At 42.4% G+C, this 26943-nt stretch overlaps 1 protein-coding gene across 3 annotated transcripts in view; it reads right to left on the reverse strand.

The window, feature by feature from the left end:
• TENM2 (teneurin transmembrane protein 2) overlaps positions 1-26943 on the reverse strand; it is an 851854-nt gene that overhangs the window by 138195 nt on the left and 686716 nt on the right. For all 3 annotated transcript variants that reach the window (XM_075068078.1, XM_075068077.1, XM_075068079.1), the window contains 2 exons: positions 23632-23733; positions 4941-5135 (listed from right to left, as the gene is read on the reverse strand). In XM_075068078.1, coding sequence (XP_074924179.1) covers positions 4941-5135; positions 23632-23733 — 297 coding nt within the window. The remainder of the gene's footprint in view (positions 1-4940; positions 5136-23631; positions 23734-26943) is intronic.

Below are 26943 nucleotides of genomic sequence, written 5' to 3' on the forward strand. Positions count from 1 at the left end.
TGCTTGTACCAGGAAGTTGTCCCCAACACTCTCCAAAAACTTCCTGGATTGTCTGTGCATTGTTGTATTGCTCTCCCAGAGGATGTCAGAGTGATTGAAGTCCCCCATGAGAACCAGGGCCTGTGATCTAGAAACTTCAGTTAGTTGTCTGAAGAAAGCCTTATCTACCTCATTCTTCTGATCTGGTGGTTTATAGCACATGCCTACCATGACATCCCTTGTTACTCTCTCCTCTAAACTTAACCCAAAGACTCTCAACAGGCTTTTCTCCAGTTTCATACTGAAGCTCTGAACAATCATACCACTCTCTTACATACAATGCATCTCCTCCACCTTTCCTCCCGTACCTGTCCTTCCTGAATAGTTTATACCCATTCATGACAGTGCTCCAGTCATGTGAACTGCCCCAACAAGTTTCTATTATTCTGATCAAATCATAGTGCCTTGATTGTGCCAGGACTTCCAATTCTTCCTGCTTGTTTCTCAGGCTTCTTGCATTCGTGTACACACACCTAAGATAACTAGCCAATTGCCCTACTTTCTCAGTATGAATCAGGAGGCTTCTTGTACTGTACCCTCCTCCGTGTGTTTCCTCACAGTATTCCCCTTTCCCACTTACCTCTGGGCTGAGGTCACCATCCCCCAGCAAACCTTTTTTAAAGTCCTCCTCACTAGGTTAGCAAGCCTGCCTGCGAAGATACATCCTCCTTTCTAACATACAAATTCACTGCTCAGAAACTTTGTTAATGCACAGTTAAAGCTGATTGGCATTCACACCCTTCCAAAATGTTCTGCGCAGGTAGTACTTAAATACTCTGAAAACCAGGACAAAAAAGAGTTAAGGTTGCCCCTCAACCTTCAACTCAGCTCTTTGGAGCTGGCAAAAGCCACTGTGGATATATTGTAAAGTATGTTTCAGCCAGGGCTGCCCTATCATAAACAGATAGGAGGAATGACTAAGTAAGAGTTCTACTTTACGTGCTGTGCCCCACAGAATTGTATTCTTTCATTGCTCTACAGCAGGCACTCCAACTGCTTTCAACGTGTTAGGGACAACTGTACAGATCAGTGCAGGAAATATTTGCAGCGGGTCGCCACAGCTCATGCTACGATATGAGGAAAGGTGTCTCTCCACCAAAGGGATCACAAACACCTCATTTCTGTACTTGTGGAAGCAGAGATGCACAATAATCTATTCTTGCCCTGAGAATTTGTAACAATAAGGTAGCATATATGAGAGTGCTCTACAGGGCAGAGATGTTCCATGTGGAATCCTTAGACCAAAGGGTCAAGGGATGGTAGCATCGGGCAACTCTGGGATGGCTTGTATACTCAGATACCAGCTCTGCTTCCTCTTGCCCCTTATACAAATATTGTAAGTATCATAAAATGTTGATGTCACATAATTTTTGGAAGGGAAAGGGGGGGGTCTATCTGTGGCAGCTCTTGCTTAAAGGGCTCACATTTGGATCACTAACCCAACTCTGAATCCTCATGAGGAAATCTGAGGAAAAATGGAAAATTGGCTGCTGAAACCCACAAAGTACTCTAAACAGTAAATTAGCCTCGCCTTAACTATAGTGATGCCACAGCCCTACTATAATTTCTTATAGACTTTGGGATTACAATTTATAATTAGTGTAGAAGTTAATTAATGGCAAATATTTATGGAATCCCTAAAACACTCCAATACGTATTTGGGTGAAATGGCACCTAGAATACTGTGTTCTGCTCTGAAAACCTCAGCATCAGAAAGATGCAGAGAAATTGGAGGAAATCTGAAGAAACGCAACAAAAATGATTGAGTGCCAGGAGGAACTGTTTCATGAGGACAGCTACAAATTAATAAATATGTATAACCTGGCTAAATGATAACAAAAGAAGATAGGATTGGTCACAGCTGTCTATGAGGTTATAAAAACCAAGGTAGGAGAGGAATCGTTTAGTGTGGCACAAAGTGGAATTAATAAGATGACATGAAAGACAGGTAAATTTAGGCTAACTGTCAGGAAAGCCCTCCTAATGCTGACATCTTTTAGATTATTCTTTTGAATCTACCACATTTTAACAAGGGATGAGGTGGAATACCATAACTAATTTTAAACTAGTGTGACAAAGTTTCTCCTCTACCTTGGTGGGTCCTGTGCTTATTGGCGGATTTGCTCACCTCACATGTGGGTCACACCATGTGGGTCAGGTAACAGCCCAGAGGCCTTCCCCTCTGGTAGAAGCCACAGTCCAGGTCAAGTCCTCCTATGTCTGATCAGGAGTTGAGAGGTTTTAGGGGGAACCCAGGCCTGCCCTCCACTCTGGGTTCCAGCCCAGGGCCCTGGGGACTACAGCTGTCTAGAGTGCCTCCTGGTACAGCTGCGTGACAGCTACAACTCCCTGGGCTACTTCCCCATGGCCTCCTCCCAACACGTTCCTTATCCTCACCACAGGACCTTTCTCCTGGTGCCTGATAATGCTTGTATTCCTCTGTCTTCCAGCAATACGTCTTCTCACTCTCAGCTCCTCGTGCCTCTTTCTCCCAACTCCTCGCATGCATGCCACAAACTGAAGTGAAGTCCTTTTTAAACTCAGGTGCCCTGATTAGCTAGCTTGTCCTAATTGATTCTAGCAGTTTCTTAATTGTCTCCAGGTGTCTTAATTATCTTGCCTGTCTTAATTGGTTCTAGCAGGTTCCTGATTACTCTAGTGCAGCCCCTGCTCTGGTCACTCAGGGAACAGAAAACTACTCATCCAGTGACCAGTATATTTGCCCTCTACCAGATTCCTATACCCCACTGGTCTGGGTCTGTCACACTAGACTGAACAAAAGGTAACATTTATATTTAAGGGAACATTCCTGCACCCTGGAATGGGATGGATGCAGAGGGATGTGCTTTAATCAGTCTTTTCCACCACTGCTAATTTTTATGCAATTCCATGAGAATGTTAGATGTATTTGGGCATTTCATTGTACAATGTTTTAAGAACCCCCACTAAACACTTACTGCCAGCTGAACTGTAAATTTCCCTTTCTGGGAGTTGGCAAGGACACTACTGAATTGACTACTTTTGGCATGATTCAAAGCCCACTGAAATCAATGGAAAGATCTCCACTGACTTTTGGATTAAATCCTTAATCCATATGGTGCGGTAAACAATTCATGGGAGAAGGTGACAGGAAAACACTCTATAGTAGTTGGCTTAATTAACCCAGTGTTGACAGTCTAGTAGTGAGGCTAAGGATTATGGGCATCTATTTGCTTCCAGCAAATTAAGTGACAAAAGTCCCATTCACTTATGAGGATGGAGGATCTGATCTCTAAAGAATAGGTCTGAAACATAGTGGTATTGGGAGGGGAATCCCTGTATTTTCTCCAGCCATGTTCTTCAAAGGGAGAAGGGCTATTTACTAGCCTATAAGATGAGTTGGTTCTCTCAATCTAGTTCCTAGCAGATAGACTCCTCTTATGCCACAGTTAGAATGCTCAGTAGAGAGCCAAGGCTTGAATCAGAATGGTCACAGACCTACCATCTCAACCCAAGCTGAGAAACGCGGGCCGATCCAGATGGGGTGACTTGAACTAACACGGCCCTGTTGTGACGATAAGCAGACGACTTCAGAGCTGTCTATCCAGGAACCCTCTGGAGCAAGGGTAGGCAAACTACAGGGTCGAGGGCTTGTGCTGCTCCACACAGTCCCGGAAGCAAAAGCATGTCCCGCCTCTGGCTCCTATGCATGGGGCAGCCCCAAGCATCACCCCTGCAGCTCCCGTTGGCCAGAAACCAAGGCCAACGGGAGCTGCAGGGCTGGCACCTGTATATGAGGCAGTGTGCAGGGCCGCTTGGCCGTGCCACCGTGTAGGAGCCGCAGAAATTACATGCTGCTGCTTCTGGGAGCTGCTTGAGGTAAGCACCGCCCAGAGCCTGCACCCATAAGCCTCCTTGTGCCCTAACCGCTTGCCCCAGACCTGATCCCCCTTCCTCCCTCCGAACCCCTCATTCCCAGCCCCACCCCAGAGCCTGCATCCGTGGCCGGAGCCCTCACCCTCTCCTGCACCCCAACCCCCAAATTCATGAGCATTCATGGCCTGCCATGCAATTTCCACACCCAGATGTGGTCCTCAGGCCAAAATGTTTGCCTATCCCTGCTCTGTAGCATTAAATTCCTTTTTTAAAACAATAATATTAAAAAGAGACAGCTCTCCAATTTATCTAGGTTGCAACAGAAGAGATAAGGAACAAACACTGCTGGGCTTGATCTATGACCATTTACTGTAAGGCCACTTTGTTAAACCCTCTCATTGTCTACACAAAAACTGCAGCTACTTACATTTTCAATACAAGGAGCTTTTCAGCATTCATTAAATTGGTGTCTTTCCTATGTACCATCTACTTTTCTTTAATTCTATGAGATTGTCTGTAACAAGAGTGATTTACCCTACATGATGCCTCAAGTGACATGGATACCTGAAGTCTTCTAAATCCAGCTCCTCTCTTCTGCATTAATTATGACAGAAACGTTTACCTTTTGTCAGTTTTCAATTATGCCATTTTCTATACCACTTCTCTCTTTTGTTTGTTTCACCATTTTACATTTTTTAAATGTTCAATAAATATAATCCATTAAAAAAAGAAAGAAAAGAATCGTCTTGACTCTTCAACAAAAGAATCACTCAGATTTACCCATGGCAGACAATTCTACCAGTGCAGAATAATAGGGACCTTAACTACATGACAGATCAAAAAAATATAATATAAAGTTTCACAGGCCCATAAAACTGGAGGTACCAAAATTTTGAAATTCCCTCCTCAGTACTCTCTGTTATAATAGTTTTACACTACAGTATAATCATAGCATTTTCTCCTTTTCCCTGCCCTCCCTCCCATTTAGCTCCACAAACCATAAGACAAGCTCAAAGCAGAGACAGAGTTTGTACTGTAGCATTTACCTTCCTCACAGTTTTCTCCTTTGTAGCCGACAGAGCAGACACAGTTTCCTTCAACACAAGAACCATGACCTCCACAAGAGGGATCAATACACTGGCTGATGGGTACATCACATTCTGGCCCTTTCCAACCACTGTAGCACAAACAGGTTCCTTTGGAATATTGTCCATTGCCACTGCACAGAACTGGGCAGGCAGCTGGAAAATGGAATGAGACAAAGAGAGCACACTGAATCATATATGAAAGTGCATAAAAGTGCTCTAAAAATAAACTGCTAAGCTTCTGATTGATCCATTTAAAGTTGATAATTTAATGGAAAATGCTAAGTCAGACTTTAATAATTCAGTATCTGATTATTCAAAGTATGAGTATGATTAATCATCTGTAGATAATAAATACAAGCACACACATTTGCTGTCCATACTCAATATATAGCTGCTATTTATTACAGACTGTTGACTTAATATTCAGAACTATGGAGAAGTCTGCAATGATTATCAGCAACAAGTCAAAATGAATGGATTTGATTCTGATGTCACACTGGTTTTACACCTGAGTAATTCCTGATTTACAGAGAGTAAGGCTCTAATGATGCATTTGAAGTAAGTCCCATTGCATGTTGCTATACAACACTAGTTTGGCCAATTTTTTATTTTACACAGTGTTTTGAATGATCTGTACCCAAAACTTCATCGTTTTTAGTCCATAACTTTGGGCATCTTGGGCAAAGCAATAATTCAAGCCTCCATCTGCGTCACTTTCACCCTGCCACTAGGAGAAAGGCTGGGACTGAGAAAGAATGAACAGTGCAAATGGCAATTATATGAACTGCAGTGCCTGCCAAAGACTGCGAGGATGATAACCAGCCACAAAAATAGAGAAAACAAGAATGACAGACAGAGAGGGTCTTAAGAAGGGGCAAGGATGCATTACTTTGCCTGGTATTGTTTGGAGGCAGTAGATCCGTTGAAAACTATGAGAATGTTTCTCCTTTTTCCCACTCCCCACGACTGGACAGCAACGCTAAGTTTTACAAAGTTAAAAATATTGGTGCACAAGAGCTGCATTCCATTTTTTAAAAGGCCTTTATTTTTATTGTATGATTACTATTATTTTCCCCTTAACTTGAACCACCAGGAAGCACTGAAATATCAGATGTAGAATGAAGAAATGAGTTCATAGTGGTACTTCAGCTATTTCTGCATTATACACTTGGGACCTTATCCTGCAGTCCTTCTCCCTTGAGTTGTCCCACTGATCCCATTAAGAAGACTGGGTCCTATTTCACAATTATCTATACGTTTTTAAAAATGAAAGGATTGATTACAAGGAATATATTCAGGCCAATGCTAATGTTACTCAGTTTGACCCTAGAAGTTAGCCAACATTCAAAGCAGTGTGGGTTTTTCCCCTTAGAAGCGAAATTGATGTTAGAGCCAGGTATCTGTGATACAGTCATATTTATTTACACAGAATGTACATAGTTCTGTTTCTCTGAACACAGCAGCAATCAAAAGGCAGGAGGCAGTTTCTTTGCTCACAGCTTCAAGCCCCTTTCTAACCAGCACTCTGCCTAAAAGTTGAGCCACCCCCATGATGCTTCGAAAGAATTTCAGTAATTGTACTTTAGCAGAATTTCCAGTCTACTACCTTTTAAATTCATTTAAAAATGACAGATGTTCACATGCAAATTGCCACAGAAGGATATATAGTATGGGCCACGTGCTCAGAGACAGCCTCTGATTTTGCAATCCCCAAAATATGCATGCAAGTATGTGTACTTACATCACTGTGGTGTAGACATGTTCTGTACATGCACATACATATTTGTATGTCTAGACTGAGAAACTGGATGATCAAACAATGAACTGCATGCACAAATGTGAATGCGTGAGGCCAGCTGAAAATATGGTCAAGTGTCTTTGAATAAAACCTAAGTATTTAATTTTTGAGGGGGTCCAGCAACTAAATATTTACACAATCCAAACTTAGCTCATGTGAACCAACCACATTTGAGTCTACAAAACAGAACGCTAAATTTTGTGTGCCTGGACTTGTAGACATGACTTTATCCCATCATCCTCTCACCCCTGAAATGTGGGGAGAAGTTCATCTGTGGTAGGCTAGGTTTGCCTCCTGAGATAAAATAGCCTTATAATCTGTTGCTGGTGGGGAGGAGGAGTGGATTGAAAGAAAGGAAAGAAAGAAAGAAAGGAAAGAAAGAAAGGTCTCTATATTCAAACTTCATTTCCTCTAGGTTCTTAATATGAAAAGTGTGTAACTTCACAATGTAATACCCAAAAATTCAATAGGAGCCCAGATTAAGATTTTTTAACTCTCTCATAGCACCTCTAACAGCTAACATAAACATGGAGCATATGCTCTTCTGTAATACAGAATATAGCAACAGTAGAATTATTTTTCAGATTCTTAATATTGTTTCATTAACACTCAGTGCTTAATTTCTCTCAAAAAAATCTGCATTCCCAGGGTAGAGCAATACATGTACGCTGTTTAGACAAAGCTGCACAGTTTCCTAGTTATGTGTTTATATGATATATAAAATACAGAACTGCCAAATTAGAAATGAAGTTCTTTATTATTCCACTTGGAATTGTAGTAGAGACAGATATAGTGTGAACTTCTTACCAATGATCTCAAAGCTGACCTTCTGGGAACACTTTCTCTAGGGAATAATTAATTCAGCCTCTGTAATAACTCAAACCAGGACTTCCTCTTAACAAAGATTAAGCTGCTGCTACTGATATAATATGCATGTTTAGTGTGTGTGTGCACATTGTGGGAGAGGGAGATGGATTATCGTTCACAAGAAACTAAATTGAGACCAACTGGAAATAAGATCCCACTGCTGCAAAGATTTATGTGAAATAGGTCACTTACAACAACCTATTTCATAGATCTGCAAAATAACATTACAGTAAGGTTCTACTACCTGTTTCCTTCTTAGTTTTTTCCTTAGCAACCCAAGTGAAACATTTCAATGGCATATGCTAGTTTATCTCTATATGAATCCTAGTGGGCAAATTCTGCCCTAATGTAAATAGGTGAAATTTCTGTGTAGCTAGTGGAGTTATACTTTGTTAATGCTAGGGCTGAATTTAGTCCTACAGTCATATATCAAAGCCTTCCATATTTAGATGTAGACCAAACCTGGATGCCTAAGGTTAGCCACCTAAACCTTATTTAGGTTCCTGATGTAAGTAGCCTCATTTTCAAAAACTCAGCACCCGCTAACGACACTGAAATCAGTATAAACTGCAAGCCTCAACCCACTTTTATTTAGGAGCCTGACTTTAGGTAACCTGTTTGAAAACATCAGAAAGGTGGTACAAAGGTGGTTTTGCTTGATCTGGTGCTTGCTAAAAATCAGAGATCAAAAGGGGTCAGAGAAATCAGTGTTTCAGGTATGGGGACTTCAGGAGCAGGGACTTCAGGAGCTGCTGGTTTTGTTTGACAAAACAGGCTCTCTTGAATTCTGCTCAGACCCATTTTAATCAACCAGGTGCATATTTTGACCTGTAACTGGACAAAGAGCTTTATCGTAGGTACCTGTATAGATGTGAAAATGTAAAATAAGATATAGGCCAGATCCCAGGCTGTACTAGGTTATCTTTGTGCTGCTCCCCTGAAACAAAGCTGCTCTAAATCTGACTTAACTGTTCACTAGAGAATCCCCCACAGTATAGGGGAATCCTTAGATTGAGTGGCCCCAAGATCCCTCTTCTCCAGCTATTCCATCCATCTGGTGAAGGGTATGTGTCCAGGAAATAACGGGAATGGCTGAACTGCCCTTATGCCCTGGAAATAGCTAGCTGTTGTAAGGGCTCCTTAGGGCTGCTGGCAAACGGCATAATTTCAAGGAGCCTTCAGGCTGCTTGTATTTACGTTTAGGAGTTTGCTGGCACAGATCAACCCAGGATCAGGGAAATGACAGAGGCCTGGTCTACACTACGTGTTTAAATCGATTTAAACAGCATTAAATTGATTTAACGCTGTACCCGTCCACACTACAACGCTCTTTATATCGATATAAAGAGCACTTTATATCGATTTCTGTACTCCTCCCAGATGAGAGGAGTAGCGCTAAAATCGATATAGCTCTGGACAGCAATCTGAACTTCGGATGCTGCGGGCAGGGTAAACAGGAAAAGCCCGCGAACTTTTGAATTACATTTCCTGTTTGGCCCAGCGTGGAGCTCTGATCAGCACAGGGTGGCGATGCAGTCCCAAATCCAAAAAGAGCTCCAGCATGGACCGTACGGGAGATACTGGATCTGATCGCTTTATGGGAGACAAATCTGTTTGTATCAGAGCTCCGTTACAGAAGACGAAATGCCAAAGCGTTTGAAAAAAATCTCCAGGCTACACAGTGCTGCATGACAAGCGTAACGGAAAGCCAAAGAATCAAATGGACGCTCATGGAGGGAGGAGGGGGTACTGAGGACTCCAGCTATCCCACAGTCCACAGCAGTCTCTGAAAAGTATTTGCATTCTTGGCTGAGCTCCCAATGTCTGTAGGTTCAAACACAGTGTCTGGCGTGGTTCAGGGAATAGCTCCTCAGTTTCTTTCCCCCCCCCACCACGTGAAAGAAAAGGGAAAGAAATCATTTCTTGACTTCTTTCAATGTCACCCTATGTGTACTGAATGCTGCTGGTAGACGCGATGCTGCAGCAGTGAAGAGCAGTATCCGCTCCTCTCCCTCCCCGGTGGTAGACGGTACAATATGACTGATATCCATCGTCGCCATCAGCCCGTGAGTGCTCCTGGCTGGCCTTAGGTGAGGCTGGCCGGGGGCGCCTGGGTAAAAATGGGAATGACTCCCAGTTATTCCCAGTAGATGGTACAGAACGGCTGGTAACCGTCTTCCTCATAGCAACTGGGGGCTGAGCTTCAATCAGCCCCCTCCCTTTCCTGTGTAAAGAAAAGATTCTGTACTGCCTGGACTGTCATAGCAGCAGCATGCTGGCTCCTCTCCCCCGCACCGCTTATTGTCCTGCCTGGACTGTCATAGGTCCCGGGAGGCTGCCTCCCCCTCATTTTATCTCACTAACAAGTCTCTGTTTCTTATTCCTGCATTCTTTATAACTTCATGACACAAATGGGGGGGACACTGCCACGGTAGCCCAGGAAGGTTGGGGGAGGAGGGAAGCAACGGGTGGGTTGTTTGCAGGGGCACCCCCTGTGAATACTGACACGGAGCAGCTGTGCTCTGATACACTGGTCCTCTAGTACACTTGCCCCTTATTCTAGGCAGGACTGACTCTATTTTTAGAAACCATAAAGGAGGGATTGACTCGGGGAGTCATTCCCAATTTTGCTTTTGCGCGCCCCCGGCCGATCTCAGCCAGGGGCACTCATGATAGCAGTGGACAGTACAGAGGGGGAGAGATAACCGTCATCTCATTGCCAGTTTACTCCGGCAGTAGACGGTACAGAACGACTGGTAACCATCTCTGCTATCATTGCAAAAGCAAATGAATGCTGCTGTGTAGCGCTGGAGTATCGCCTCTGTCCGCGGCATCCAGTACACATACGGTGCCGGAAAAAAAAAAGCTGAACGGGCTCCATGGTTGCCGTGCTATGGCGTCTGCCAGGGCCAATCCAGGGAAAAACGGCGCGAAAGGATTGTCAGCTGTTGTTTTCCCGGAGGAAGGAATGACTGACGACATTTACCCAGAACCACCCACGACAATGATTCAACCCAGAATTCCAAGGGGCGGGGGAGACTGCGGGAACTATGGGATAGCTACGGAATAGCTACCCACAATGCAATGCTTCAGAAATCGACGCTAGCCTCGGACCATGGACGCACAATGCCGAATTACTGTGCCTAGTGTGGCCACGTGAAATCGAATTTATAATATCAGTTTTATGAAACCGATTTTAGCTAATTCGATATTATCGCGTAGTGTAGACGTGGCCAAAGTGACTTTAAGCAACTTTTGTATACCACATCCTGAACCGCAGTGAACGCTCAGCTCAAGATTTGGGTGACTGGAGTTGAAAACTACTTCCCCTTTTACTTACCCACTAAGATACTAGTTCAAGATTCAGTGTTTTCTTGTTTCACTAACACCTAAGGAAGTTTAAGGAATGCTCCCTCTCTCTTTTAGTTTTAGAAATGTCATCAGCTGTTGCAGGAGATATAAAAAAACCTAAACTTTGGTCTGCTAGGTAAAAAGCTTTGCTGTCATTGTTAACCAAATATGATGCCAGGTTGTGGAACTCTGACAGGGCTATGGTGAAACAGGTATGCACAGAGACTCAAAATGCATGGTCATTCACAACAGCCATGATCTACAAGTCTTTAGTTCTGTGGTCCAGACTTGAGGCTTACCAAGTTCCCTATTCTAGTTCTGTCAAACTGCACATTAGTAAGCAAGAAAGGGACTCACAGAAAAATTTCCAGAAGGACAAAAATCTCATCAGGTGTATCAAATCTCTGACATTCAGAAACCATGTGGGGAAAGCAGCACACGCTGACTTAAGCACTAAAGTATGGATGCTTTAATTAATCCGGGGTGAATTTAATTGCTTTAGTTAAGTGGAAATTGGGTTAAAAATGATGCAGAGCATGCTGGGGTGTGTTAAAAACATGACATATGAGTTGGATGAATCGATAAATTAAAAGCGCACAGATGTTTTAATTAAACCCAGGGAAGCTAACAAAGATCGCTAGAGACTTTTAAGCCTATGATTAATTCAATTCATTTAAAATACCTGTAGAGATATGGGGATGCCTCCATTTTGAGACTTATAAAAGTTCTCAATCGATAAGTACTTAAGCTGCTCTACAAAAAAATTCTAGGGTTTTTTAAGAAGTGACTGAGCAGCATTAATTACATAATGAATATTTACATCCTTCTGAATGATCAGGAAGCTTTTGCTTTGGCCAAAATTTATCAAAGAGGTCACCATTTTTCTCATTATTATTGTCGGTGTGATCTTAGGTGTCAGAGTGAAAGCTTCTGCAATCCCTTCCTGCACTGTCCTACAAATTATCTACCACCATTAGATGGCTGCTTTGCTTACAGATATTATAATGTAAACAACAGGCTCACAAAGATGAGTGTATCTCCACACATGTGGTTATCAGGTGGAATATTGCACCCTGTACACTGGGACTAATCATTATGGACCCATAACAAATCCTATCTTGTAAGCTCTTTGGGAGCAGAGATTATCATTTTAGGTCTGTGTTTGTACAGCACGTAGCACAATGGGGTCCAGGTACATGACTAGGGCTCCTTGGTTCTACACTAATACAATTAATAATCACTAATAAACCAGCCCCTAGCAATGGACAAATAAAAAAAACCATTCAAATATGACAAATATTTGTGCTATTCAGTGAGACAAATGTGGACCATATATCCTTTGTCCAATGCCTGATCCCATATTTAATGGTAGATTGAGGAGGTGGGAGCCTACCTGCTGCCTCCACCAAGATGAAGTGAGGAGAGGTAATGCAGCTAGCTACCTCTGAAGAGCTAGTTGGACCCCTAACTGCATGGGGGAGATGCCACTATCTTCTCTAAAGAAGTGTCTAGGGATAAACAAGGGTGCTGACCTGCTACGGAAGGTTTTCAGGCAGGGGAAAATTGGAATTGAAAGTTCTTTGGGGACTGGGAAAGGGATGGGAACATCTTAGCTGATATCTGAAATCAGGTGTTACAGGGTCCAAATATCACACTAATACAAGCACTCCTGCTTTCAAACATCATTTATGATCATAGAATCGTAGAATATCAGGGTTGGAAGGGACCTCAGGAGGTCATCTAGTCCAACCTCCTGCTCAAAGCAGGACCAATCCCCAACTAACTCATCTCTGGTGAGCACTAACATTGGTCCTCAGCTTTGAGAATCCTCGGAACAGCGATTATTTGGCTGATAGAACCCAGGAATGTATGCAGCAAGAAATAGTGTTTTCTATCCTCCACTGAGGAGGATTTGGGGAAAATAGAAGTTGAAACAGACAATTGTCACAGGCAAGCACCTGGGAACTTAAGTTAGAGCTCTGTTAACTTCATCACTGAAAAGAGGGAGGAGGAAGGGATATCTAAAATATCTAAACTTGGACACTTCCACTGCTCTTCCAGTACAGACAGCCAATGAGGGTGAAAAACAGATGGGGTTTCAAGCTTCTAGGAAAGAAGAGAGAGAAGAAAAGTTAAATAGCTGAACTCCCTTGCCCAATGTACAATGCCTTAAGTCCTCCTTACAGTTCTACAACAGACATGCACTGACTCACCATTGCAAACCTCAACGCACACCTGGAAAAGGACAGGGAAAAAAAGAGGTGCCTCTTTAAATATTTTAGATAACGGTTTGGCTAACCTGCAAGGGAAGAATGTGTAACCCTTAGTTATATCATAGCTGCTCCTGTGCTCTCGTTAGGACTGCCTAGCTAAAGACAGCTTAAACTGAGGCAGCAGTCTGGCTACAGCTAAGCTGAACTGCGGTGGCAGGCTGAATAGGGTTGAGGTGGGTTTCTCAGTATAACTTCTAGGTGTTTAATACCAAAATATTCTCAAAATGCTTTGGGTCTCATTTTAATTCATGTTATATACGTTATCATTGTTGCCAAAGATGGTTTCACTGAAAGATGCTTAAGTTACTGAGTTCCATACATATAAGCCTGCTTCAGGTATTGAAATTTTTTGCTAAATTTGAGCAGCGAAATAATTTCATTTGAGCAAGTAAAGCAGTTTGGCAGCTGAGTTTAATTCAACTGGAAGCACTGGTGTTTAATGTTGATGGGTCCAAGACAAAGAGCCAAGTCTAGATTCAAATTCAGATTTTACCCTCTCTAAAGATCAGGGACATTCAGATCTGGGGGGTTGGTTCAGGACTGTTCCTATTACTTAGATATGAGAAATATATAGGGAGTTGGCACAGCAACTTAATTTTGTTGCTTAATTTGCAACAATGAATGTGACTCCACCATTTGCTTCAATGACATTTAGCATCATCACAGAGTTTTCAAGATGACGCCACATCCAAGCCCAAAGAGAAGGAGTCAAAACTAAATGGAAAAAAATATATCAGTGCAAGGCTATGGAGATAATGTAACTTGAAAAGAAAACAAAATTCAGATTATAACGCCAGTAGGTAAGCTAAGACAATTAAACACAAAAATAAACTACATTTAAGCAATGTTAAGTACACAAGAGGAAAGCCCTTACGTCACAGTGAGTAAAACATAGCCTTGCAAAGCATGGTTATTGCAGCATGATGATTCTCAGACTTTAGCTGAAGATACATAGCACTGGGAAAATATTTTTAGCTCATCATAAAAGGGCTGATATGGTCTGGAAAATGCCAGGTATCTCCAAACATGGGATGCCAACTTCTCATGCATTGGGGACCTTATTAAAGCTCTTACCCACAGGGGATCCATTGACATGAACATTAATTTTAGCTTCCGAATGTACACATACATGCATATAGGGGAGGGAGCAAGCCCTGAGACAAAGCACACTGAAGTCACTGGAAACACTCCTATTGATTTAATGGGCTTTGGATCAGACCCGAAAAGAATAAATGAGTGTGCACCTTGCCCACCTTTTAATAAGTCTGAAAATCTTATTATTACAATGCTGTCCACGGAAAAACTGTTAATGAGGACATTTTACCAGTGTTTCCAGAAGTTTTCAAGCATCAGTAACAGCAGCACAAACTTTCTGGCACTCGCCAGCCAATGCACCTCAGTCCCACTTTAAAGGAACAAGCATAAAGCAAGGTAATTCTGTTGCAGAGTCTTTGGCCTCAGTCTCTAACCCTGAAAGTAAGATGCCTAACTACCAGAGGGGGCTCTAGGTATTTTGCCGCCCCAAGCATGGCAGGCAGTCTGCCTTCGGTGGCTTGCCTGTGGGAGGTCCCCGGTCCCGCAAATTCGGCGGCAGTCTGCGGGAAGTCCACCGAAGCCATGGGACCAGCGGACCCTCCACAGGCATGCCGCCGAAGGCAGCCTGCCTGCTGCCCTTGCGGTGACCGGCAGAACACCCCCGGTGGCTTGCCGCCCCAGGCACGCGCTTGGCGTGCTGGTACCTGGAGCCGCTCCTGCTAACTACTGAGGAAATGCAAAAGCAGATGTGCTGCTTGGGATGGAAACACTCTGGAATCAGAGAAACATTGTGTCATACAATCTCACTACTTTTCACCTACCCGTGTGGTGGTCAACTATGGCATCTGGCAATATGGACAACACAAGACACACTGCACTGTAGGATATAATATTAGTGTATAATTCTATGTATAATCTTATGCCAATTTATATATTTGCTATAATTCCCCCAGTCAGTCCTTCCCATGCTCTCACCCTACTATCTCTTTGACTCTCAGCTTTGAGTCAGTAGATACTGGTATGCTGCCCTCAAAGATCCAAATGTCTTGCCTGACAAGTGCTCTCTTTCTCAGCTCCCGATTCCTTCTTTATTCCTCTTATTCAAGCAGGCCTTCCTAGTCACTCTCCTCAACAACATGCTTGCCCCCATTACATGTACTCTTGTCCTCTCACTGTCAACTCTTTGGGAAAGGGAACATGCCCACTTCCAGTCTTGCAAATCACCATGCACATGCACATACAAGGAATGGATGATAGTATGGTGTGATATAAAGATTTTATTGGTATGAGTTTGGAATGGCCACTGTATTCATGGATGATGAAGCTCTGAGACAAGGTAATCCAAAAGGAATGCTAATAAAATCATACACCACACCATGATGTATTGTGTATATATCACATGGGTTACAGAAAAACTATTTTAGAAAAGTTTTAGAAAGCTTTAAAAAGAGGCTATTTCCTCTGCCTGTAAAGCCAGGGACTTTAGTTATCCTGAGTCCAACTCAGAGTTCAAGGAAGGTCATAGAAACCTCTAAAACTGATGACCTAAAATAGTTTTTGTATGCCTAAATTGTCACTTTAAAGACTGTTACCTCAGACCTTCACAAAGCTAGAAGCTGGAAGCTGGTAATCATCCCTTTCCACAAATACCATTTATAGTAATGCAGGGATGGAAGGCTTCTTAAGTCTTTTTTGCATGGCCTACAACATAATCTGTGCACCAATGTCATAACTATACTTTCCCCATACATGATACACTTTACATACATTAATAAATGTTCACAATGGCCCTGTCAGGTATTGTGTTCTTGAAGAATAGTAAACTGAAATGCAGAAAGTTGAGTGACTTTCCTTAAGTCAGACAGGGAGTCAACAGTAGAGCTATAGATAGAACTCAGAAGTCCTGACTTTCCAGTCCCCTGTTTTAACCTTTAATATTCAGTAAAATCCATGTGTGTTGGCGTGAGATCCAAGGACCAAAAGTCAGAACTCCTGGGTTCTATTCCTTGCTCTGCTATTGACTGGCTGTGTGCCTTAGCCCGGTTTTGGAGTGATCATCTCTAAGAATAAGTTTAGTTCTTGGCATCTGTTTAGATTGGCAATCATGACGCTGGATTTTATGGTGGGGACACCTGTCCACTAGGAACTGGATTAAGGCCGCAAACTCATTTCACAAAGCCCTTGAAACAGCTGACAGATGCCAATGACCATCCGTAACTATCAAGCTGGGCTGCAAGTCAATTTATTTGCTCTGCAGTTATATCTGGCATTTTTAACGGAGTAAAAGACATTTTAATGATGCAAATGATGTAATTTTTTAAGGGCAGACCGCACTCGTGAAACTGGGAAGAAACTCACAATGAAAGTGAAAACCCACACTAAAAGCACCATGCTAGCTTGAACCTGGAGATCTTTTCATGACAACCAATGGTATTGCTCATTTGCCAGGAATGCAAAAAATCAGCTGACAAAACATGGGATTAGCATGATGAGGATTTGGAAATGTATAATGCACTCATTACCAACTGCTGATTCACACAGGCTAAAACTTCAGAACAGGAACATAACCAAAAGTAGCCAGTCTTAACTTGGTAAGAGTTTGGAGGCTGCATAAGTTCACAGTGAGATCAAAAAGCAAGGAATGAAAGACTCACATTGCAGCTGCTACTGCAGTGGATACAGAAAGAAATACCCAAAGACAGACATAAGAAGAGATGGTAAGAAGGAAGCTGAATATGCTGAATGTGGTCAGTGTTGTGTATTTGGTTGTCATGGTTTTTGTTCCTATGGCAACTGAGTTAGATTATTAGGGGATAGCCCAGCCAGCTTCGGCCGGTTAGGCGAGCTCTGTGTCTGTAAATAAATGGCAGTTTTGTTAGCTGTCTGCTGTCTGCTCTCAAGTGATTTCTTCCTAAACCGGCTGCCCCCAAGGATATAACAGTCAGCCTAATACCTTGGCTGTGGGGTATGTGTTGGCTGCAAATCATGAATACAGCATTTTAAAAAGAAATAGTACCTATTTGACAAATATACTGCACATGTTGGGACACTTCTTGAGCTGTGAGCTCACGGAACATATTTGGCAGTAAGCTTTTTCCGACTACTCTTTCTCCTTTCCTCCCTCTTCCCTCTGGTCACTTCTGTCTCCTTCCACCATCCTTCCCACTCTCCTTGCCTCTGGCCTCTTTCCTGTTCTAGCTCTGCTGATCCCACAAACAGCATTTCACCATTGGGCACCCTTGTTTTCCTGTTGACTCCTGTTTTGTTGATGTGCCAATTTGAAGTGATTTAGTTGAACAACACACCACGGGCAGTGAATGGGGTAGCATTATACATGGACTGAACATTTCTCCTTCACAGAGTAAAGGAGCATCAGCCAGACAGGCAAGAGGCCAAAGCTATTCTGTCACACACCATCCACTTCCCCTGAATGTCCTGGGGTCTTTGGTGCACCTGTTCTATATTCACCTCCTATAATTTCAGATCAAATTAAGATGACAGGTATCTTTTCCATTAATCCTATACAAAGGAAATGTTAAGAAGGGCTACTCATTAGCACAGACAGATGATCACTCACTCACCATAGATAAAAGAGATGGCCTCTGTCTGATGTATAGTGCAGAAATGAACTGAGTGATCAATAAATCAGCCAGATGCCCTTTCACCTTCAAGTACTTCACACTGCAATCCCTCCCATACGTGCTTATTTTCAATGGGAGTATTCTGGGTGTTAGATTAGGAAGGCAAGGCCAGGCAACCTACTTGGTGGCATGGGGCTTGTTATTTGCACAAAGGAAAATCCCTGCTCTGCCTAAAAGTCTCTGAATAACCCCAGGTTCAGAGAGTGCCAAAACAGTTTCACTAGCCTCTAATTAAAACAGTTTATGTTTTATAATATTACCATTATTTTTCTTCAGTGACAACCATAGGCAGCAGGAGTTGTCATTTTCAGTAGTTAGTAGCTACTTATTCACCCAATTATTTAGCATCTAACCTGTTAAGTGTTTATACAGCAGGTCAAAAGCACACATGCAATATAGAAGGAGTGGTAATGATAAGAGCTTCTATCTTATTAAAAGCAACCATTAGAAATACCAAATGCTTTCAAAATAAAGAAAAGAAATATGCCACAATTTTAGATGGGCTTAATAATTATTTTAAACACAATAAAATGAAGAGCTCAGAATGAAAAAAATCATTTAGGAAAAAACCTACCCTTGTATTTATACTTATTTAAATGGCACCATCCTTTGCCAGCAAGCCAAAAACAAACAGAATTAAAATAAAATAATGAAAATGCCACACAAGAAGAATAGGAAATGCTGAGAATAAATAACTGAGATCTATTACAGCCAGACAGGAGAAGCAACTGATGAAACATGCTACACATTGCTGGTTTAAAAAAAAAAAGCATTTTAGATCAAGATATTAATCCAAACAAATTGCTTATTATATTGCATAATCAATGAAATTTATCTGCTAAATGCCAACTTAATGGCCACCATCAGGAGCTATCACTAGTTGACTCTTAATTTTTCTTCACAAATCAAGAATGCCAGTCATCAGCTCTCAAACAGTTCAGGTCAAATTCCACATCCTTTCATTTATGTAGATGTTTATACCATGCTCATCATTATGGTATCTGAACCCTGTGTGATGTTGCATTTGGTACAAGTCTGGGCAGAATTTCACTTTTTGAGTTTAGCTAAACCATTTCATAACGCAAGCTCTAAGTTCACCTTAGAAGGTATAATTCAAAGAGGTATGAATATCAGCACATTTGCAAAACTGTATGATGATGGCTTTGGATAAAATTTTTTTTCCTGAGGTGAGAGAATTTACATGTCCTTCAAAATGTTAGAAGAGTAAAACAAATTATAGTAAGTTTGATACACTCCAAAGATCCTAAATCAGTTGGTTGTTTCTGCAACAAACACTGCAAATCTCAAAAAGCAGGGCAGAAGGAATCATGCCTGCTTATTGACTTAGCAAGGGGCATTGGCTAATTGAAAGCAGCTAAACCAGTGTTAGAACAGGCACAGGAAAAAGCATTAGGGTCTGTTAAGGTGAGGAAGAAGATGTGTTTAATACCTCCCAAGGGGCGTCACGGGAATTATGGAAAAATACAACTGAACACACAAAATAAATGTAACACAGTGTCAAAGTAACATAATCATGGCTCTAAAAAGTGCATATTCCCCGAATTCCTCCTTGACACTATTTTGTCTCTCTGTCATTGGGCACTTTTATGACTAATACTTAAGGACATATTACAACTTGTGAAGTTACCAGCAATACAGTTCAGTTTATGGCTGCTTCTGCACCAGTTTAAAGCAAACACATATTTTGAAGACAGACACACACCCACTGAATTATCCTCTGAGTTAAAAGCTTTTACATTTCTGTGGTGCTTCAATCACTTGAGATTAAAATGTAAAATGTAGATTTTTCATATGGTAAATGCAAGTCTTAGTCAGGTTAAAGTCCCATTGATTTTAAAGGGAATTTTGCCTAAGTGAGGATTGAGCATAAATGTCAGGATTGGATCCATAACGGTATCAGCTTTCTCTACTATGGGTGAAATCCAATCCACTCACATGTAGGGTTACCAGATATCCTGATATTATTGGGATAGTCCTGATTTGAGGGGACTTGTCCCGTGTCCTGAACTTACATCGGTCGGGATGCCCTTTGTTCCAATATTGGGGACCATCTGGACCGCAGCCGCGGCGCTGCCACTTACTGCTTCCTGCGGCAGCTCCTGGTGCCCACCCGCCTGCTAGCAGGAGCACCACATGTTGTAGGGGTGGGGCTTGCAGGGGCCAGGAGTGGGCAGAGAGCCCTCCGCTCCCCCACCTGATCCGACCCGCACCCTAGGAGCCAGGGGGACCAGCCTGCCACATGCTTCCCGGGATGGAAGCCACCTCAGATGAGCACCACTGGGACTCTCCAGCTCATCCCGTGGCAGGTCCCTCTTGCTCTTAGGATAGGGGGGCTTTGCGTGCCGCTGGCTCGTGCAAGCCCTGCTCTGCGGCTCCAGCAGCTCCCACTGGCACTTTTCCCCGCCAATGGGAGCCACGGAGCTCATGCTTGTGGCGGGTGCAGCACATGGAGAGTCTGGAGACCCGCCTCGCCGCTCTCACCCTAGGAGCCAGAGACCTTCCAGCAGGGCTGGTGAGCGCAGCCAGGGAAGGGGGCAGGGTGTGATGGAGTGAGCGTCTGGGAGGTGTGTGGGGGTTGCTGGGTTGTGAGGGTGTGAAGGGCGCTGGGCAGTGGGGGAGGTTTGTGTGTGTCAGGGCACTGGGCAGTGCAGGTCTGTGTGGGGCATCGTGTAGGTGTGGTTGTGGGGCTGTGGGGAAGGGCACTGGGAGGGAGAAAGGAAGGAAGGGAAGGGAAATCGGTGTGTATTAGGAAACTAGCAAGTGGGGGGTTCTGTGTTGGGTGCTGGGCAGCTGTGGTGAGGCTATGGGGAGGGGGGTGCTGGGCAGGGTGTGTGTACACAGCACTGTGCATTTGTGGTGGAAGAGTTGTAGGGGGGCGCTGGGCATACTGGATCCAGGGGGCACTGGGCAGGGGAACTGTGTGGCGCAGCATGGGCCCACCAGGAAGGGGCATGCTGGTAGCCCAAGGCCAGGCAGACCAGTGTGCCTCTGGCTCTGGTCAGGGCTGTGCACCTGTGTCTGTTTCTCCCTCCCCTCACTCCCCAGCTCGCCCAATGTGTCCTGATATTTCACTCTAACAATCTGGTCACCCTACTCACATGAAGCCTGAGCACTGGGGAGGTAAAAGCCACCTTCACTCAAATCCAGGGCCAGGGCTAATATTCCAGCCTATGGCTTGTGCTAGTAGCTGCAATTCTTCCATAGCAGTCACATGTAGTGCTGGGGCCACTGGATACACAAAAGTTGGATCTGTGGTCCCTCTACAAGCCCGTCCCATTGTGGCCTTCCACCACAAACTATGGGAGGATGGTGTGATGACCCTTTCCATGGCATATACAGGGTGTGCAGGCACTCCTGGGCAGTCACTCCACTTGCAAACCCAAGTGGGGTTAGATATTGCGAAAGGCCTTCCACTGGCCCTCAGTAACAGAGATGATTTTCACCCTATATGAAGCTGTTAGGCTGTTGTACTACTGCACGAATCAAGCTCTAACAGCTGTTCAAGGAACCCCCTAACCCATACTTTAGCTACATTGGCCATTACTCTAAAGATTTCTGTGGATAACCAGAGAAAGTGAATTGTATGGTGTTAGGGAATTCAGAAATTAAAATCAGTTTGAAAACATATTAGCTACAAACAGAACTAATAGCTTAAGGCTACCTTCATTAAAACTAATTTACTTCAGTATATTATGTTATTATTTTAAGCTTAACATTACATAGAATCCTAATTTTAAACCCTGCCCTCTCAAACGGCTCTCACATACAGTATCCACTGAAGTAGACAGAAAAATCCATACAAAATGAATGGAGATATTAAAAGGCATGTTCAATGGGTGAGATATTCATAATGCACACGTGTACAACCCTACAGTTTTTGGTCTGTTTCAGACCAGTAACTGTATGTGTATCTATCTGCACATGTACATGTGAAGTTTGCATGCATACACATTTTGCCCCTAAAAACATAGTCCATGGTGTTTAACTACAAACATTAATAAAGGGGAAAGAAATTAAAGACTTCTCAGAATTCATGAAACTTACTATTATACTTGTGCTTTTGAAAGGGTAAAGACACAACACATGGAAGAGAGCAGCAAAGATAGGGAGAGGCATTATGTGTTGACTGAGTGGTGCTAGTAGACTTATTGAGATATAACTGTTTTACAAGTGTCCTAGAATATGACTGTTAGTCTGATGGAGCCTGAACAGTGTTTTCTGCCATAAATTTGAAGTACAGTATTACAGCAGATGATGTAAGAACCCTACACCAAAAGTGGCTTAGTGATATAGAATTATTGCTGCATAATGCAGAAGGCACATGAGATGTTTAATGGCCAAGATGGAGATGTCTAAAGAGTGGCAGTGAAGCATGAAGGTACTACACACACTTTTTCACAGATTAACAACAAATAAATGTGCACCAGTGTCAATATGCATGTACAGCACACACAGTAATGCCATATGCTTTGAATATATACAGTGGTCTCCTTTGTAAAACTTGCCAGTTATCTTAATGCCTCAGATAATAATGTTGCCTTGGTATTACCTACAGTAAGTATAAATAACAAGGCTAGTACTGAAGTAAACTTATTAATTTATTTAGGGCAAAATGGGCATATTTTTAAGGGTCACCACTGAATCTGAAATAGTATCCAAAATACATATTTCCCCCTTTGAACATTAATGAACCCTCACTCCAAAGAAAACAATCCCAAACACACAGCACTGAAAGTCTGACTTAATCCCACACAAACCAGGAAATTGAGAGTGAAGACTGTTTTAAAATAACAATCACCATGCCCACGAATTACAGGGATCTCCACAGAGCAGTTGATTATATACACTATTGCTCCTATTGCAGTAGCTAGGCTAAGCCAAGAGTATCTTCCATGACTCTCAGTTTTCTGGCTTTTTTGTGTCTGACAGACCCTGAACATGATTTGAACTGTATTTTTTGTAGTTTAATATGTTTACCAGAAACATTACCCCTCAAAAATACCTACCCCATAGCTAGAAGCATTTATTACATAACACCGCAATATCATCCATCCATGGATGTGCTTTACATTTGTAGCTAGCTTTTGAAATTGTGACACTGGACCTCATAGTGTTAATTCACTAAAATAAGCCTCCAGAATAGGGTTATTTTTATACTTCCCCTTTATATTTTTATACTTCCCTGAGTATAAATCCCTCATTCTCATTCTCTGAAAGTCCTGTAAGTATTACAGTTTTAAAAGATTACAAGATAAAAAAAAACCTTTATGAATTAGAAACATGCATAGCCTAGAAAGAACATATAAAATGTACAAGTAAAGAAGATGCTCTGTCTTCTATTACAGGTAAATTAATGATAATCAGAAAGCACTGATGGTAATTCAGCTGCTTTTACTGGAAATGAAGCTTTTTCTTTTTAGTAAATTCTTCTTTCCTACCTATCTTGGCACAGAAACTAGCTACGCTTATCCAGGCTCATCAGCAATACAGCATTATTTTCACTCGACCAACTGCTTTAACTCCGTCATATAGAGATATATATATATAAAATCCACTTCTTGGATCTCAATAGAATCCATGTAACTAACCTGTTCTGGAGATCCACTCCCATGTCAAGCCTACCACATACTGTAGAATAATGATTAACATAGGGTAAATGGTACCTTTAGCACAATCAGCACCATGGAATCCTGGAAAACAGTGACAGACTCCAGATACACACTCGCCATTCCCATGACAATTACGTGGACAATCCTGCACTGAATCTGAAAGACAGACATCAAAGACACATTAGTTACTCCTGGTCTTGGCTGCAGAAAGAAAGCTAGTGCTGAATGTACATCCAGTTCAAGTTTTGCATTCAACTTGATAATGACAAGTCACTTTTAAAAAAATGCTACATATTTACTGTGACATCGAGGCACCCTATATTCGCCACTGTCATATAATTATGATATGTTGTGTGTATGTCTTGTGAGGTATCATTCTAAAAGACTTGATCTGCTAACTATTAATATATTGTTGGATTCTATGTGCTATCATTGTATGTGAAGTTATAACGTTTTGTTATGTATGTGATATTAAAAATTGTTGTGAAGTTGGAAACATCCACAACTAACCTTTCAGGTACAACAATGAAGAAGCTAGATAGAGCTCATCAGCAAAGACAACGGACTATGGAAAAGCTTATCCTCCTTCAGTCAGCCTGTGGGCAACAGCCATGACTCATCAGCAGGATGCAAGGGCTTGTGACCAAATCACATGATACTGGAGTCCATTTTGGTACCTGTACTTTTCCACAAACTGGGCTGGGAATCTGGTTTGGAACAAAGGGGTTCCCGCCATATGGAAAAACTATGACATCATATCTAGGACTCACTCCTCTACCAGACAACACCTGGAAACACCAAAGGAACAAAGACTGGACTGCAGAAGGGGGTCCCAGGTGAGAAAGAAGAAAGCCCTGTCTGTTTAAGGAAGCTAAAACCTGCTTGCATAATATTGCTGATTCAAATCCTATCTAGTCTGTATGAGACAGAAATTGCGATTTCGTTTAATTTCCTGCTTTGATCTGTTTACTATCACTTATAAAAACGTAAAAGGTATCGCTCTGTAGTTAATAAACCTGTTTTATGTTTTATCTTAACCAGTGTGTCTTTGAGTGAAGCATTTGGAAATCTTAGCTCTGGTAAAAGGCTGATGCATATCTTCCCCACATCAAGGGGGAAGCGTACTAGTTTAAGGAGCTTGCACTGTACAGATACCTGTCCAGTGCAAGACTCTATAATTCTGGGTTTATACTCCAGTAGGGGTGCAATGCTGGGGAGCTGGGAAATTGGCTGCTGGTAGAGCACTCAGGTGACTCAGTTGGGTGTGTGGTGCTACCCGCTGTTGAGTTGGGTGATAACAGTCCCCAGGGGTGGGGGGAGGGGGAGGGACTGGCTGGGTATCACCAGCAGAGCAGTGTGGGAGGCCAACCCAGCTGAATGGGCTGTGGGCACAGAGATTCCAATGGCTTCCAAGCTTCACCCTGGGGGTGACAACCTATCACATTAACATTTCTGAACCTTATGTTTACTCAATATTATTGGATTTCAAAAACTGTAATTTAAAATATGGTTTTGATCTAGGTTTTTAAAAATAAATTTTTGGTTTTCTTTTTCTTTTCTTGATTTTGTCTTCCACTCACTTGGAATTAAAATACTACCTAACGGTGATTACAAAAAACTTCACCTGACATAGGTAAGTATCAACCTCATTTCACAGACAGGGAAATTGAGATACTGGGAGATCTAGTAACCTGCTCAAAGTCACACACTGACTCTTTGGGAGTCAGAGTTCACAGAGAAACTACATTTCCTTTCTAGGCTAATGTTATACTTCAGGATTCTGAATAGAAAACAAATCTCAAATCTGAAGTAAAGAATTGAGATACAGAAAACAGACCACAAAGTGAAAGAAAACTCAACCCATAACCATCAGCTAGACCACTGGATAGTATTCTTGGTAGTGGTGAAAACAAAAGCCAAAATGTGTGACTCAAAAATATGCCATTTTGTTGTTTTGTGAAGAGGACACTTGACTATTGAAGGATTCGTTTCTTTTCCTGCACAGCACATGAAAGTTCTTTCCCTGTGTTCAAAGGTACCATATATTTAGTGGGGTCTGTGGTTGACATCTTGCCTGACATTCTCTCTCATGTTTCATATCAAAGAGGCTTTCAGTTCTCTCAGTGCTTCTTGTTGGTGAAAGTTCTGATAATAGTTATATGTGGGAGAACCTCTGAACTGGATAAAATACTGTACTTTTCTCTGCATTTCAGTCCGATTACTATCATTGCTCTATCGAGATGTCTACCTGACTATTAGACCTATTACCTTTGACTTTCTTCTAAGATGTAGTCCAGACCTAGCAACATTAAGACAAGCAGTTTATAACAGCTCAAGGAGTAGCTTTTGCAAGATGGGTTGGGAGAGTATACCAAACCACTAAGGGACCTGTACAAGAAAGTTCACATGTCATTTGGAGTTGCAGAAAACTCTCTCTATATATGAACGGACTGTCTGTCTGTCTGTGGGTGTGTGCATTCATGTGCATATACATGCACACACAGAGACACATAAAATCATTTGTGGATTATGAAGGGAAAATCATTATTCATATCTCACATTGCAGCTTAACAGAAATAACTGCCTCTAAGCCTAAAGATTCAAGGCTGGACTATCCTTTCACACCTGTGTTAATCAGGACTCACTTGAGTGAATTTGGTGGATTACACAGTGTAATTTGGTGGATTATACCAGGATTATATCTGGGAGGAGAATCAGGCCCATAGTGCATCTGTCTTTTTAGCACTGATCCTTCAAGTAACGAAAATGTCTCTGTTTTTCACCATTTTATAACTTCTCCCTTGAGGTTGCAGATCGTGATCCCCTTCTTCCTAGCTGAATAGGACCTGTACGAGACTCACAAATTGGACTACACAAGACTCACAAAGACCAGCAACACTACTTCTTAATTCCTTATCAGCAGAGAGGAAGTGAGCAACTCGTCGGCTGTGAAAATCTTTTACTAAACAGGGGAAACTCATTTGTGGTTTCAGGTTTTGCTATAACAGCGATACTCTGAAAGGGTCCCCAAGCACTTCAACCAACTTCAACACACCTTTTGATAAAGACTTGGGTCTCTGGCCTGGTTTTGGTTTTCAGTTGCCTGACACTCTGCTCTTGAGTGTCCCTCTTCATAAAGCCTCAAGCTTTCATCATAATTTTATTCTCAGGGCAAAGGATAGTGGCCCTCTTCCATCCATTCTCATGTCTTCAGGGGATGACCCACTCTCAGATGTTTGGGGGCAGGGGTGGCAAGGGGATGGTTGGCTAACATACTTTCACCTCCTCTTTCTTTTGGGGTGTTAGTGATTAATAGGCAGAAAGAGGGAGTTATGTGTATTTTTTTATAAATATCATATATTTATA

The sequence above is a fragment of the Chelonoidis abingdonii genome, chromosome 7 (assembly GCF_003597395.2).
Source record: "Chelonoidis abingdonii isolate Lonesome George chromosome 7, CheloAbing_2.0, whole genome shotgun sequence".
NCBI lineage: Eukaryota > Metazoa > Chordata > Testudines > Testudinidae > Chelonoidis > Chelonoidis abingdonii.